The sequence below is a fragment of the Syzygium oleosum genome, unplaced genomic scaffold (assembly GCF_021117445.2).
Source record: "Syzygium oleosum isolate NSW1041296 unplaced genomic scaffold, Sole_v2.1 Sole_v2.02, whole genome shotgun sequence".
NCBI classification, from domain to species: domain Eukaryota; kingdom Viridiplantae; phylum Streptophyta; class Magnoliopsida; order Myrtales; family Myrtaceae; genus Syzygium; species Syzygium oleosum.
In genome coordinates this window covers 19,029,529-19,042,319 of record NW_026607486.1, presented here as the reverse complement: position 1 = coordinate 19,042,319, position 12,791 = coordinate 19,029,529, and the positions used below count along the sequence as shown (strand labels likewise).

Below are 12,791 nucleotides of genomic sequence, written 5' to 3'. Positions count from 1 at the left end.
CACCAGCCAACTGTCAGGTCTCATCAAGCTCAACAATTTGAAGGTAACATTTAACGGAAACCAACGGAGGGTAAATTCATCACGTGTGTACCGGTTTGGAGTCTTTGGTGGTATTTTTTTTTTTTGCTAGAAGTCTTTGGTGGTATTAATCCTTCAGAATAAAGAAAAAATTAGAAATCGTTAACCATTGTAGTTCGATAAAAATATCATCCTTTTCACGAAACGCATATCATCGCCACCTTCCAAATGTCGGTCCATATTCCCGTTAAAAATCGACAAAACCTATCTCCCTCTCGCTCTCTCTCTCTCTCTCTCTTTTGGTGGGTGACAAAACCTAGCTCGTAAACTCAAATTCGAAACTCGTGGTTTCGCTCATTCCTCCCGCATGTCCTTCACGTAGTCCAATCTGATTTCTCCTCCACACAACAGCACTCACTCTCACTGACACTAACACCTCTTCATGTCCGTGTGCGTGTCCGTGTCGGGTCCGGTCCGTGTTCATAGGCATCGACTCGGGGAGTTGCATCATATTGAAAGCACGATCGCGCCCGGTAATCACCACCCCATAAAACGGGTATCTCAGCAAAGGAAGTGAAAAAGCGGAAAAGGAAATTCTAGAACTTGCAATTTCCGGCAGTTCTCATCTGCTGCTGGGGGTCACAGAGAGAGAGAGATGTGGAGGGTGTCCCCCTTATATAAATCTACAAGCTTCCTCGGGGAAGTGTACGTTCGATCCTGAAACCGAAACAGCCCACGGCTTCCTGTCGCCTTTTTACCACAGGGAGAGAGAGAGAGAGAGAGAGAGAGAGAGAGAGAGGAGGAGAGGAGAGCAAACGAGGGAGAGGGTCTGTGCGAGAAAGAAACATGGACGGCCGAGGGCGTCGTGATCACTGATTTACAGGGCGCAAATCGCGAAACCCAGAAATAATACCGCCGGAAAAACGCCCCCTTTTGCCCGAATCTCTCAGAACTCCTCGGACCCCGGAGATAGAAGAGGAGGGAGGGGTACCGTAGTATACGGAAGTGAATTCGACGGGACGACGGGAGTGTGCGCCTCGCCTGAGATCTCGCTGCGCGGCGGCGTCGGCGTCGGCGTCGGCGTCATGGGCTCGAGCCCGCTGGTGGGTCCCGCCGGGGGCGACAATGGGGACGGTCGCTGCTGCGACATGAGCATGAAGTGCTGGTGCAGGTGGAGGTGCGAGCACCAGCACTGCCGGGGGTGGTTCCTGAACAGCGGCGGCTACAAGGGGCTGGTCTTCTTCTTGGGCTGCTTCGTCGCGCTGGGCTCCATCGCCACCCTCTACGCGTGGCTCGTCTTCACGCCGGCCTACGCCGTCGCCGCCCGGGCGGCGACCGGCGGCGGGTGCCGGGAGGACAATGAAGGGTCCTGGTCCATCGGCGTTTTCTACGGCGACTCTCCTTTTTCCCTCGATCCCATCGAAGCTGTAACCGCTCTCTCTCTCTCTCTCTACTGTGTAACCATGATGCTGATCTCTGCTTTTTACCGGTTTTAATTTGTTTTTCCTATTGTCTCCAGTGCTTTTGGATGGGTTCGGTAGGCAATTTAATTTCTTGTCTGCTTGAAGGGGAGTTTGAATTTTGCTGTTTTTTGGAGTTTTTCGTTTCGCTGTGTTAGACTTGTCATGCCACTCAAAACAAGTAGTCTCAAAATTGACTATCTGTTGCTATCTCAATCGGCTAGCCTTCAACAGTTCTCTCTTTTTCTTTATGGTTTTTCCTTTCTTTTCTGGAGAAGATGAGAATACTGATTCTAAAGATCCATGAAACATTGCATCGCGTTAGTTTTTCAATTTAAGCGTTTCTTGGATTCTTTTAACTTTTGCAGCGTATTTCCAGCGTCCTTCATCCATTCGATCACTATGGGCATCGAGAAAACGTGTCATTTTCATGGTCTTTTTCCTTATTTTTTTCCCCTCTGGTGTCAGTCGTTCTTGAAGTAAGACCAACTTGTTATCTAGCTCCGTTTCTGTTTGTTTTCTCTTTGATTCTTCTCCCGAATTTAAATTTATGTCTACACTTGTAGTTCCGCAATTTCTGCTTTTCTGGTCTGGCCAGAAGTAAAATTTTCACGGCGCACTTAAGTTGTTATTATTCTTTATCAAAGTTATCTGAACATTTCAATGCTTACAGAATTACTATGTTTCAAATCTGGTGCAGACGAATATTGGGAGGGATGAGAGTGCAGCATGGCCAGTGGCCAACCCGGTTGTGACCTGCGCTTCTACATCCGAAGCCGGTTTTCCCAGTAATTTCGTAGCTGATCCTTTTCTCTATGTGCAGGTATTATCTGTTTTTCTTCCTTATCTTGATTATATGTACTTGCATACCGTATGTGAATGCATATGTTGGTGGGTAGGTATGACATGTATGTGTATTCCGTGCAGACGTTATAACCACACGGTCTGTTCTGTGTGATCATGTGTCTATTTGTAATTTGATGAGTTGATGTTATAACCACAGTTCTCTCTCATTATAGCCTGCTGTATGCATTAGGACCGGTAACTAGACTGCGGAATTATATAAAGGCTGTTATTAAGTTTATGCTGCCTTTGGTCTCTTATGCAGCCATATGCCCCTATACTGATGTCGTTGTTTTTATAATTTTATTTCCTGGTTGCAGTTGCAATTTATTCTCTTTGATCACGGTATAACTTCAGCCTTAAAAATCGCAAGAGCTGCATTACTTGAGTAGTTTATTCGAAAGCTTGTGGTCCCTCTTGCTATCTTTGTCTAGGGGAGAAGCGAGGGACTTTTATTAAGTCAAGACTTTCTGATGGCGTGACCACGGTGGGTTAAAGTAGATTTGCCTGACCAAAAATCAATATTTTGTACGTTGGAAAATTAAGTTCTGATAAAAATTTGTAGAACTTGGATTACCCGTATTTTGAAAAAGCAAGCTGGTCTTTGTCTGACTTTGGAATTTTTAAGGGTCGTTCACTTTAATTTACTGATGTTGGAGTTTACCGATTTCTCCCTGGATATAAATCTCTATAAATCAGTGTTCCTGGGCTACTCTCAAGTAGAATTCTTTTTCTCTCGCTGAATGAAAAGGCTAAACTTTGTTGTAACATTAAAAAATCGGTACATGTGTCAAATTCATGTCTAAGATATTCCCATAACTTGTGAATTCATTATCGTTCAGTGGGGTTTGCAAGGGACATTGGCAGATGTTGACAGTGTCATTTTATAATTCCATTCTAGCTTCTATTGAATGTTGGGTTTCTATTTTACGAAAAACATTAGGTAATTCTGTTCTTTTGGGGAAATTCTTGCCTAGACTCAAAAAATTGGATCGGGATGATCACAACTGTTAATTTTGTGGGACCAACATGTGGGGCCCACTTGGAACTCACAAGATCAACAGTTCTGATGGGCTCGGGTCCAGGGAAGAAATTATCGTTCTTTGGCATGCGCTGCTAAGCCAGATATTCCTAGTAAAAACAAAAATTTATTTTTTCCCTTGATTTTGATTCCTGTAGACAGAGAACTGACCACAGTTTTCAGTTGAAGAAGAGATCTCTAGATCCATGGAACATTTAGAATGGTAGAATGGGGACTTTGCATCGAGGTTTCAAGTTTGGTCCAAGGCTGGAAATGTTTAATTAGTGAACGGTGGATTATATGGAGATTTGTTCATAAGGTTAAAGTAGGGCAGTGCAGATTGGTTGGTGGACTCTTTTTGCATGCTTCATTTTCCAGGTTGAGGATTTTTTCTGAAATAGAGCGAGTAATTTTACCGGCAAACCCAAAACAATTTTCCCGCAACTTATAGCAAATTGTCTGTGATCTGCTAGCTTTTTTTTCTATGATGATTTGTGCATGAATCGGTGGAAGATGTTTCTCGAGCGAAGAAATATGTCGAGAGAATCAGGGTACTTAGCAGTCGTATTATGTACTGGTACTTTCATGGCTGTACCTTTGCATTAGGATCTATGTACTGGAGAAGGATTTGCTCAAGTCAACCATAGTACTGGCTTTTCGATTCACTTTGAGTTTGACTTTGGATTTTTCTTCACTTTTTAATAATGTTTGATTTTTTTTTTTGGGTGTTCCTGTCCTGCCAACAAATTCAAGTCAGCTGGCAATGTGATTTGGTATTTTCTCTATGCAAAAGTGCTAATTACTTTTAAAAGTTGGATTGCATGTCATGTAATCATGCCGTATGCATGTTTAATGGTTACATAAGACTCTCCGGCAAAAGTTCATCGAATATACTTTCTATAAGTTTGCTGGGAATGATGCTGACCCAATGAATAAGCTCTTTCTTAGTTAGTTTTATCCATGTAGCTTTATCCAGACATGACAGATTGCCCATGCTGTATTTGAACTTGGCATGTGTTTGTTTTTCTTTTCGTTAATATGCTTGACCTCGAGCTTGTGCTTAATTTGAACCTAAACTTGCCTTTTCATTCAGGGTGACGCTATTTACCTATTTTATGAGATGAAGAATGTAATCACGATGCAAGGTGATATAGCAGTCGCAAGAAGTGTTGATAAGGGAGCAACGTGGCAACAATTGGGTATTGCTTTGGATGAGGATTGGCACCTTTCTTATCCCTATGTTTTCAGTTATCATGGGCAGGTAAGATTTTGATTTCTTTTGATGCACGAGCACATATTTGAAGTTGTGCTTCGTCATTTTTAGTGCTGTATTGAGTTATAAATGGATTAATACATCAGCGAAGAACGTCAGTGTTTTTTATTTTTTGGTCAACTAAGAAGAAGAACGACAGTGTAATTTGAATTTGTCGCTTTTGTCCTTCCTGCAGATATACATGATGCCTGAAAGCAGTGAGAAAGGAGAGCTTCGAGTTTACCGTGCCCTCGATTTTCCATTGCAATGGAAACTTGAAAGGGTCATAATGAAAAAGCCCATGGTGGATAGCTTCGTAATAAACTACAAAGGTAAGTTTTGGCTCTTTGGCTCAGACCACAGCAGTTTTGGTTCCAAAAAGAATGGGCAGCTGGAAATCTGGTATAGCGATTCACCGCTTGGTCCCTGGAAACCACACAAGAAGAATCCTGTTTATAATACTGACAAAAGCGCGGGGGCTCGTAATGGAGGCAGGCCATTTATACACAATGGAATCCTTTATCGAGTGGGCCAAGATTGTGGAGAAACTTATGGACGACGAGTTCGAATTTTTAAGGTGGAAGTTCTCACCAAAGATGAGTTCAAAGAAGTTGAAGTCCCTCTAGGGGTAGGGGAGCCCAATAAGGGGAGAAATGCTTGGAATGGTGCTCGGTATCATCATCTTGACGCACAGCAACTCCCATCTGGCGAGTGGATTGGAGTTATGGATGGAGATCGAGTACCTTCTGGTCATTCAGTCCGTAGGTTTATTCTCGGGTGTGCTTCAGTTGCAGCAGTTGCGGCTATAGTCGTTCTAATTGGTGTGCTTCTTGGAGCTGTGAAGTGCATTGTCCCTTTGAACAGGTCCGGCCATGGCTTGGGGAAAAAGAGCAATGCATTTTTGGCGTGGGGGCGATCAAATATGCTTTCTTCAAAGCTGAGACGATTCTGCAGCCGTTTAAATAGGGTGCCCCCGTTTCTCCGAGGTTGGGTGAAAGTCAACACATGTATTGGCAGATGCGTTGTTGCTCTTATATTTGCAATTGGAGTTGTTCTAATGTGCACGGGCGTCAATTACATATACGGAGGAAATGGTGCTGAGGAAGCATACCCATGGAAGGGTCACTACTCTCAGTTCACCCTATTGACCATGACGTATGATGCTCGGATATGGAACTTGAAAATGTATGTAAAACACTATTCTAGATGTTCTTCAGTGAAGGAGATAGTTGTGGTGTGGAATAAGGGGGTACCTCCCGATCCGAGTGATTTCGATTCGGTGGTCCCTGTGAGAATCAGGGTCGAGGCGAGAAACTCACTGAATAATCGTTTTAAAACGGATCCTTTGATTAAGACCCGAGCTGTTCTGGAGCTAGATGATGATATCATGATGACATGCGATGACGTAGAACGGGGTTTCAAGGTGTGGCGGGAACATCCGGACAGGATAGTTGGTTTTTATCCTCGTCTAATTAATGGAAACCCATTGAAATACCGTGCCGAAAAGCACGCACGGAAGCATAAGGGATACAATATGATTCTGACTGGGGCGGCTTTTATTGATAGCCAAGTTGCCTTCGAGAGATACTGGAGCCCGCAAGCTAGGCTCGGGAGAGAATTAGTGGACGAGTATTTTAACTGCGAAGATGTGCTTTTGAACTACTTGTATGCAAATGCCAGTTCATCTAGGACTGTCGAGTATGTGAAGCCGGCGTGGGCCATAGACACCTCGAAATTCTCGGGTGCTGCAATTAGCCGGAACACAAAAGTTCATTACGGGATAAGGAGCAATTGCCTCACAAAGTTTTCGCAGATGTACGGGGGTTTGGCCAGGCGTAAATGGGTGTTTGACGGAAGGAAGGATGGTTGGGATGTATAGTGGAATCCGGAGCAGTGTACGAGGGGCAAAGTCGCCTTACTAACTCTTTCCCGTGAAACCGCCAATTTTCGATCTCGATAGGTACATTCTTCTCCTGCGTGTCAATACATTTCTACCCTTTTTGTTAGTGAATCTTGGTTAGTGGGGCTTTGGGTTAGCGTTGGCCGGTTGGTAATTTGTACATTAATCTTGTCGTAGAAGGTTTTATCTTTGGAATTTTTCAGATGCAGAGTTTCCCCATTTTCCTTTGGTCCGAACAATCTGGTTTGGTTTCTTCTCTCTTTTGGATAATGTATCATGCAATGGAAATGAAGAAATTAGTTGAAGAATTCTCTTTTAGCATTCCTCCAATTCTGTACTTGTCAACTTTTTTTTCGCTCTTCTTTTCGGCTTTCTGTGAGAGAGATGTTCCGACATTTGAAGTTTCTTATGTCACTGTCACGTCGACTGTGCATGGACCCATCTTCTACTAAATTGCATGGAAGATCTTGGCCAGGTGCGAGGGCTGGCCCGTGCACTATATCAAAATGCATATCATCCAAGCACTAGCGCAGGAAAAAGAAGGGTCACTCATAATAATGTCGATCAAAATAGGATTGCAATTTGCCCACATGACCATTCTAAATTTGTTCTTCCTTATCTACATCGCGATGTCGGGACGCTCTCAGTGTCTGAGCAGGTGATTTTGGATAACTCGTTGGGTGTTTGGATAAGAGCATCGATCGTCGCTATTCGATGAGCTCGTACTAAATGCGACATCTCGTACTAAATACGACATCTTATGGCTTACTTGACATATAAAATCGATAGAAAGAACTTTACCGAGATAAGCCCATATAAAGAAGTCCTAATAATTTATCTTAAGACAAGGGCATATTATAGAGCATTCTTCTCTTTGCCAACGATCATTATAGCATGATTAGCATCATAAAGTTTAGACCGAGCGAGACAATAAATGTTGGATGACGATATAGCTGACGCTAGGCGGTTTTGCCGAAGGGGCCAAAACCAGATCTTACCAAGAGCATCGTCGAAAGAACCGAAAGGTCCGGCACAATGCCGGTTGTATAACTTCTGCTCATAATTGACATGAATTAACAATGGTACAGAATTCATTACTAAAAGCAAATGCAATTCCATGAAAGCAGATATACATAATGCCCCGACAGTTCCTCTAGTTGCTCTAGCTGAAAGTCTTTAAATCTGCTAAACCAAAACATCGTCGAATCCAAAAAGTAATTGTATCTAACACGATGACATTTTCCATTACAGCCTAAGCCATAAAAAAAAAAACCCATTGCAAAATTGTAATTCATGTTTGTCAATTGTGAGGACTCTGCCAGTCTTTAAGGACGAAAAAAGGTTCAAGAGGAGGAATAATCTGAAGCTGTTACATATAGTCACATATAGAACTACAGCCCACAGGAGTAGCACGATTGCAGTCATTCTTGGCTGGCCCCTTTGAAGGCAAGAGGCTCATACCATTTAGGACCGAACCCTGCCGCTTTCCTTGCATCCTTGTTAAAAGGCGGTTTCAATGGTCCCCTGAAGTGATTCCTTACTATCTCGTGAAACTTCTGAACGACTTCAGCATCCTCCTCGTATCCCATTTCCCCTTTTCCCACCTCAATCTCTCTAATGGGCGAATTGCGCGACCTCAAACAAAGAAACTTGAACCATCTAACTCCAGCAGCACAGTGTGTGATTTCTTCGGGATAAACAACATTTTCCAGCAAATCAGCTGTTTTATCATCACCTCCGCTGCGGAAACGTGATATTGTGGTCGGCATTACATCAAGTCCTCTAGCCTGATTCCAAACCAATCTTAGCAAAAGGAAGTAAGCGTACAGAAAGTGAATGAGAACTTGAGTGTTATTAAATAAGAAACCCTGAGGAATGCGCTACAATATGGCGCAGCTAAATGCCCTTACAAGAACTTCTGAACTAATCTCAGCACAACTCCGGTTGGTGTGCCAAATTTTTAGACTAATGTGCTGAGATCCATGATTATTGCCAGTTTTCGAGAGAGTGACATATGAGTCCAGGAAAAGAAGAGGCAAAAATGATCGACATAATTTCCTAAAGAAAAGACATTTTGAGTAGGGTGAGCCCCGGATTCCAACTATCAACCCGTTTCAGACCTTGTTTATGGAAAAGTCGCACCCATAGAGATTCAAACCATGGTCTTCGATCCACTTCACTAAGAATAGTTTTTGTGTTGAAAAGGCAACTTTTATCTTTTGTACTTATAAAATTTACCGAAAAAAGAAAACTCGGCCGTGTAGGAGTGTTTGCCTTAGCCCGGAAGCCCAAAAAACCAAACAGGACAGAATGTTAGAGCCCTAGTTCGCCTAGACAACCCCCTCGATCCATTTTCATTTAACTTCGAGCGGGTCCGAACTATTGGGCTTCAATTGCTCAGACCCGGATTAGCCTAAACCAATATTTTAAAACATAAAGACAACAGAGTCTGCTCATTATCGTTCACAAAATTGACTATTTTCATCACCTACCATAACCTCACACTCTGGTAATTTTGTCATATAGCTGAAGTGCTGCAACCGAGACAGTTTATAGAGCAATTGAAAAACATAATAAACTCCAAAGCCTGATAGCAAAAGTACAATAGACTTAACAACAGAAAGAGTACTACCATCTTAGAATAAAATATAAACATGCAAACATCCTTTTCACTTCTTCCGGTGTGTATGGAAGTTCATGTATGTCTGCCACTCCGGGTGTGGAATTTGTACTAGAGTAATGGTCATTTCATTCAAACAGAAAACAAAATTTATGAGGAATGAATTCATCACTCCCAAGATATTCCATGTTATATACCAAAAGGTAGGACTTTATAAAACATAGAACCTTGATCAGCTAAATGTGGATATGCGACGTAAGTTGCTACAACTAAACAAACATTCTCTGTGCATCCATCAAGCACAGAAAAGGGGCAGGCCAGGTACTCAAAGGAAGGCAAGCCAAAAACACACCTCATGGACACAGTGTTCAACGGCTAGACGGGCCAACAGATCCTTGGAAGTAGCAGTGGCAGAGTCCCAAAGGCCATCATGGGCAGGCAATGCGCCATAAAAGGAACCCAATTCCTCCAGCCTAGATGCAAGGAGGGTAAAGTGTCGACCTTCATCTTGGGCCACTTTCACGAAATCGGTGAAGAACTCTCTTGGCATTGACTCTTGCTTACCAAAGCAAGCAATTATATCCTTTAGGAATGAAACTAAAGTTAGTACAGCCATCCAAGGTCAAAAGTAAAATAAAGGTCCATTTTTCGGAGGTTGTTACATAACTGAGGTACTTTTGACTTTTACCTCGAGCATCAAATGATTCCTAGAAAAAGGTTCCCTAGTGCAGTGGGTACCAATATGAGAAATATGATGAACTCCATAAATCATGAACTTGACCGAAGTTACTTAGGCAAAGAACAACACTTCCAAAGAAGACAGTGATTACACTGCCAAAAGAAGGAAATCATTTGGCAGCTCACTGACTTACTAGGAAAATCAGGCTTCTTCTTCTGGAAAGAAACTCTACAACTAATTTCCTTCCCTTACCCATTGAATCGAATCAATCCAGTCCCGACTCCACGATTTCTCTCGGGAAGAACGTGTCGCAGATTATCCTCGAACTTTGCAACTAAGGCAAGCCTACTTATTGACCCATGACCCTTGACTAGCCCATCACTCACCTCATAGTTGCCAAGTTCTCATGTGGCGGTATAACGCTAAGCAAGAGCGAGGTCCCTTAAATCTAATGTAGATGCCAAGGCAGTTTTCATTTCTTTAATGGTAAAAAAAAAAAAAAACAGGTGGTAAAACGAGTGTCTGAACAGGAAAAGGAAAAAAGAAGACATATACCCAGGACAAGTCAATAGCCCAGCTCTCGGTGTGCGCCATACTGTGCACGATGGCCTGCCTGCTCTGCAAGCTGCCCGCTTTCCCGAGCTTGGGCATGAGCCCGGGCGACACAAGCTTAACCTGCACATCACCCACGTACGAAGCCCGTACCTGGCTCAGAAATTTCATCAAACTGATAGCACGCAACGCACCCACCAAAAAAAAAAAAGAAAAAACTGGTGCCTGAGCAGAAATCGAGAGCGATTACATCGGCGAGCCTGGCGGGTCGGTCCGGCACGGTGAGGTGGGCGGAAGGGTCGTAGGGTCGGGGGATGGCGCCGTGGAGCCACCGGGTGGCGACCGAGTCGCCGAGCCGGGCCTTGTCGAAGGGGTCGGGCGTGCTCAGGACCCTCATCGCGGCCTCCACTAGGGTCTCTGCTGCTGCTGCTTCTTCTTCCTCTGGCCTCATCGTGTCCCGTCTCAATGTCTGCTCGTTACTCTCCGTGTCTACGATACACGAGACACTCAAAACGGAGTACGACAATAAAGCACAAACTGTCGTAAGCACGCACACGCTCTCATCCCGTAATAACAAATCCGTCTCGGCATCGAAACGGAACGGACGGCGGCCGATCACCGAATCTCCCCGATAACGGCGGTGCGCTCCCCCTCTCCTCTCCTCTCCAGCTTATCCAACTTTCAACAATTACACAATTGGGTGTCTGGATTTTTCTCTTTTGCAATTAGATCCTTTCATTCTATGCTCTCACATTGACGGTTTGTTCTTCTCGTTCAAGGCTTGGGTTGGGATTTACCACATTTGCGTTTCCGACGAGAATTTAGTCAGGCGTGTTCGAAGAGTTTCGGACTCTCTGTTATCTCAAAATATATTAAAAGGAACCAATGCATCTACATGGATATGTAAAAACAATGTCTTCTCTGGGGGGATTCTTCTAAGATCGAGAATAGGACTGTTATTTTAGAAGATATTGATCATTCTCTTTGCAAGGAGTGCTTTTCTTGCATTCTCCACTCGTTTTTGCTTTCAAGTAGGATTTGTACTTTTATCTCATTCAGGCATAATTATAAAAAAAAAAAGTTTGTAAGCTTAACGAACGCTGATTCAGTTTTAAACCTTTCAACTTGATCAATTTAATTTTAAATTTTTTGACAATTTGCCTACCTAATCCTTCCGGCAAATTTTGATCGGAAATCATTCACGTGGACGCTAGACTTCTTACGTGGCACGGCCGGTGCCGGCGTGGATAATTTTTGTAATTTTTAATTAATTTTCTGAGCTTTTTTTTTTCTTATTTCCATTTTTCATTTTTTTCCTTTATTTTTTTTCAAAATCCGCCGAAATCAGAAAGAGAAGAAGAGTGAAAACAGAAAAAAAGAAAAAAAATTTAAAAATTTTCAAAATTTATCCACTCGATATCATTCACGCAACATAGGACAGCATGCCGTGTAGGATAGCCGGCGTCCATGTCAGCGATTGCCGATCAAAATTGATTTAGAAAATTATATTGGCAAATCGTCAAAAGGTTTATGACTTTTTTTTGTGTGGTTATTTTCCCAATAATCACGCCGCAAGAAAAAGCGTTAAAAAGATCACTTCGTTCGTGCTCAGTCAAAATTAGAGGTGTCAAAATGGGTCTTAAACCCATATATGACCCATTTAAAAATAAATGGGTCATATATGGGTCACTTAATTTTAAAGAGTCAATCTTAAATGGGTTTTAAATTTTAAAGCTTAAAGATAAATGGGTCTAAATGGGTTGAGTTTGGAACCCATGTCTAACCCACCCACTAGACCCATCCACACACTCTCTTCCTCTTTATAAAGATGTTCAAAAAAAATCGAAATTTAATTATTTTTATTTTTTCTCTTTTTCTTTTATTTTTTCGTTTTTCTTCTTTCTTTTTCTTTTTTTTTATTCCGGCCGGTGGTCGGCCACGGCGACCGGCCACCGGGGTGGGACGACCTCGCCGATCTGGCGAGCCTCGAGCTCGCCCGATTCCGGCGACCTCGAGGCTCGCCCGATCCCAGCGAGGCTCCAGCCTCGCCGATCTGGCGAGACTCGAGCTCGCCGGCCTCGGGCGAGCTCTACCTCGTGGGATCTGGCGAGGTGGAGCCTCGGCCGAGGCCGGCGAGGCTCGAGCCTCGCCGGCCTCGGCCGAGGCTCCACCTCGCCAGATCCGGCGAGGTAGAGCTCGCCCGCGAGGTAGAGCTCGCCCGAGGCCGGCGAGCTCGAGTCTCGCCAGACCGGCGAGGCTGGAGCCTCGCCAGATCGGCGAGAACGAGCTTCGCCGGCCTCCGGCTAGCTCGTCCTCGCCTGTGGTCGGTCGCCGGCCACGGCGGCCGGCGATCGGCCAAAAATAAAGGAAAAAAATAAAAATAAAAAATAATTAAAAAATCGATTTAAAAAATAAAAAAAAGTATTAAATTTTTTTTTATTTTCTT

At 43.5% G+C, this 12,791-nt stretch overlaps 2 protein-coding genes across 2 annotated transcripts; one reads left to right on the top strand and one right to left on the bottom strand.

Annotated features, from left to right (window-relative positions):
• The first annotated feature begins 668 nt into the window (after positions 1 to 668).
• LOC115673131 (glucosamine inositolphosphorylceramide transferase 1) lies at positions 669 to 6,819 on the top strand. Its single transcript, XM_030595214.2, has 4 exons — positions 669 to 1,445; positions 2,179 to 2,301; positions 4,436 to 4,603; positions 4,791 to 6,819. Exons 1-4 carry the CDS (start codon positions 1,104 to 1,106, stop codon positions 6,471 to 6,473), a joined length of 2,316 nt encoding a protein of 771 aa, XP_030451074.1. The 5' UTR covers positions 669 to 1,103; the 3' UTR covers positions 6,474 to 6,819.
• A 769-nt stretch (positions 6,820 to 7,588) lies between these two features.
• Positions 7,589 to 11,095, bottom strand: LOC115673329 (uncharacterized). The gene is made up of 4 exons (XM_030595471.2): positions 10,596 to 11,095; positions 10,349 to 10,468; positions 9,467 to 9,697; positions 7,589 to 8,281 (listed from the first exon to the last, which is right to left on the bottom strand). Exons 1-4 carry the CDS (start codon positions 10,794 to 10,796, stop codon positions 7,916 to 7,918), a joined length of 918 nt encoding a protein of 305 aa, XP_030451331.1. The 5' UTR covers positions 10,797 to 11,095; the 3' UTR covers positions 7,589 to 7,915.
• Positions 11,096 to 12,791: the final 1,696 nt, after the last annotated feature.

What these genes read in the sequence shown, in the direction of transcription:
- LOC115673329 (XM_030595471.2), bottom strand. Translation starts at nt 10,796, where the DNA reads ATGAGGCCAGAGGAAGAAGAAGCAGCAGCAGCAGAGACCCTAGTGGAG. An exon ending in GGGCTATTGACTTGTCCTGG is followed by an intron (nt 9,698 to 10,348) that starts GTATATGTCTTC and finishes TCATTCCTAAAG; the next exon opens with GATATAATTGCTTGCTTTGG. An exon ending in TTGAACACTGTGTCCATGAG is followed by an intron (nt 8,282 to 9,466) that starts GTGTGTTTTTGG and finishes GTTTGGAATCAG; the next exon opens with GCTAGAGGACTTGATGTAAT.
- LOC115673131 (XM_030595214.2), top strand. Translation starts at nt 1,104, where the DNA reads ATGGGCTCGAGCCCGCTGGTGGGTCCCGCCGGGGGCGACAATGGGGAC. An exon ending in CCCTCGATCCCATCGAAGCT is followed by an intron (nt 1,446 to 2,178) that starts GTAACCGCTCTC and finishes AATCTGGTGCAG; the next exon opens with ACGAATATTGGGAGGGATGA. An exon ending in TTTTCAGTTATCATGGGCAG is followed by an intron (nt 4,604 to 4,790) that starts GTAAGATTTTGA and finishes TCCTTCCTGCAG; the next exon opens with ATATACATGATGCCTGAAAG.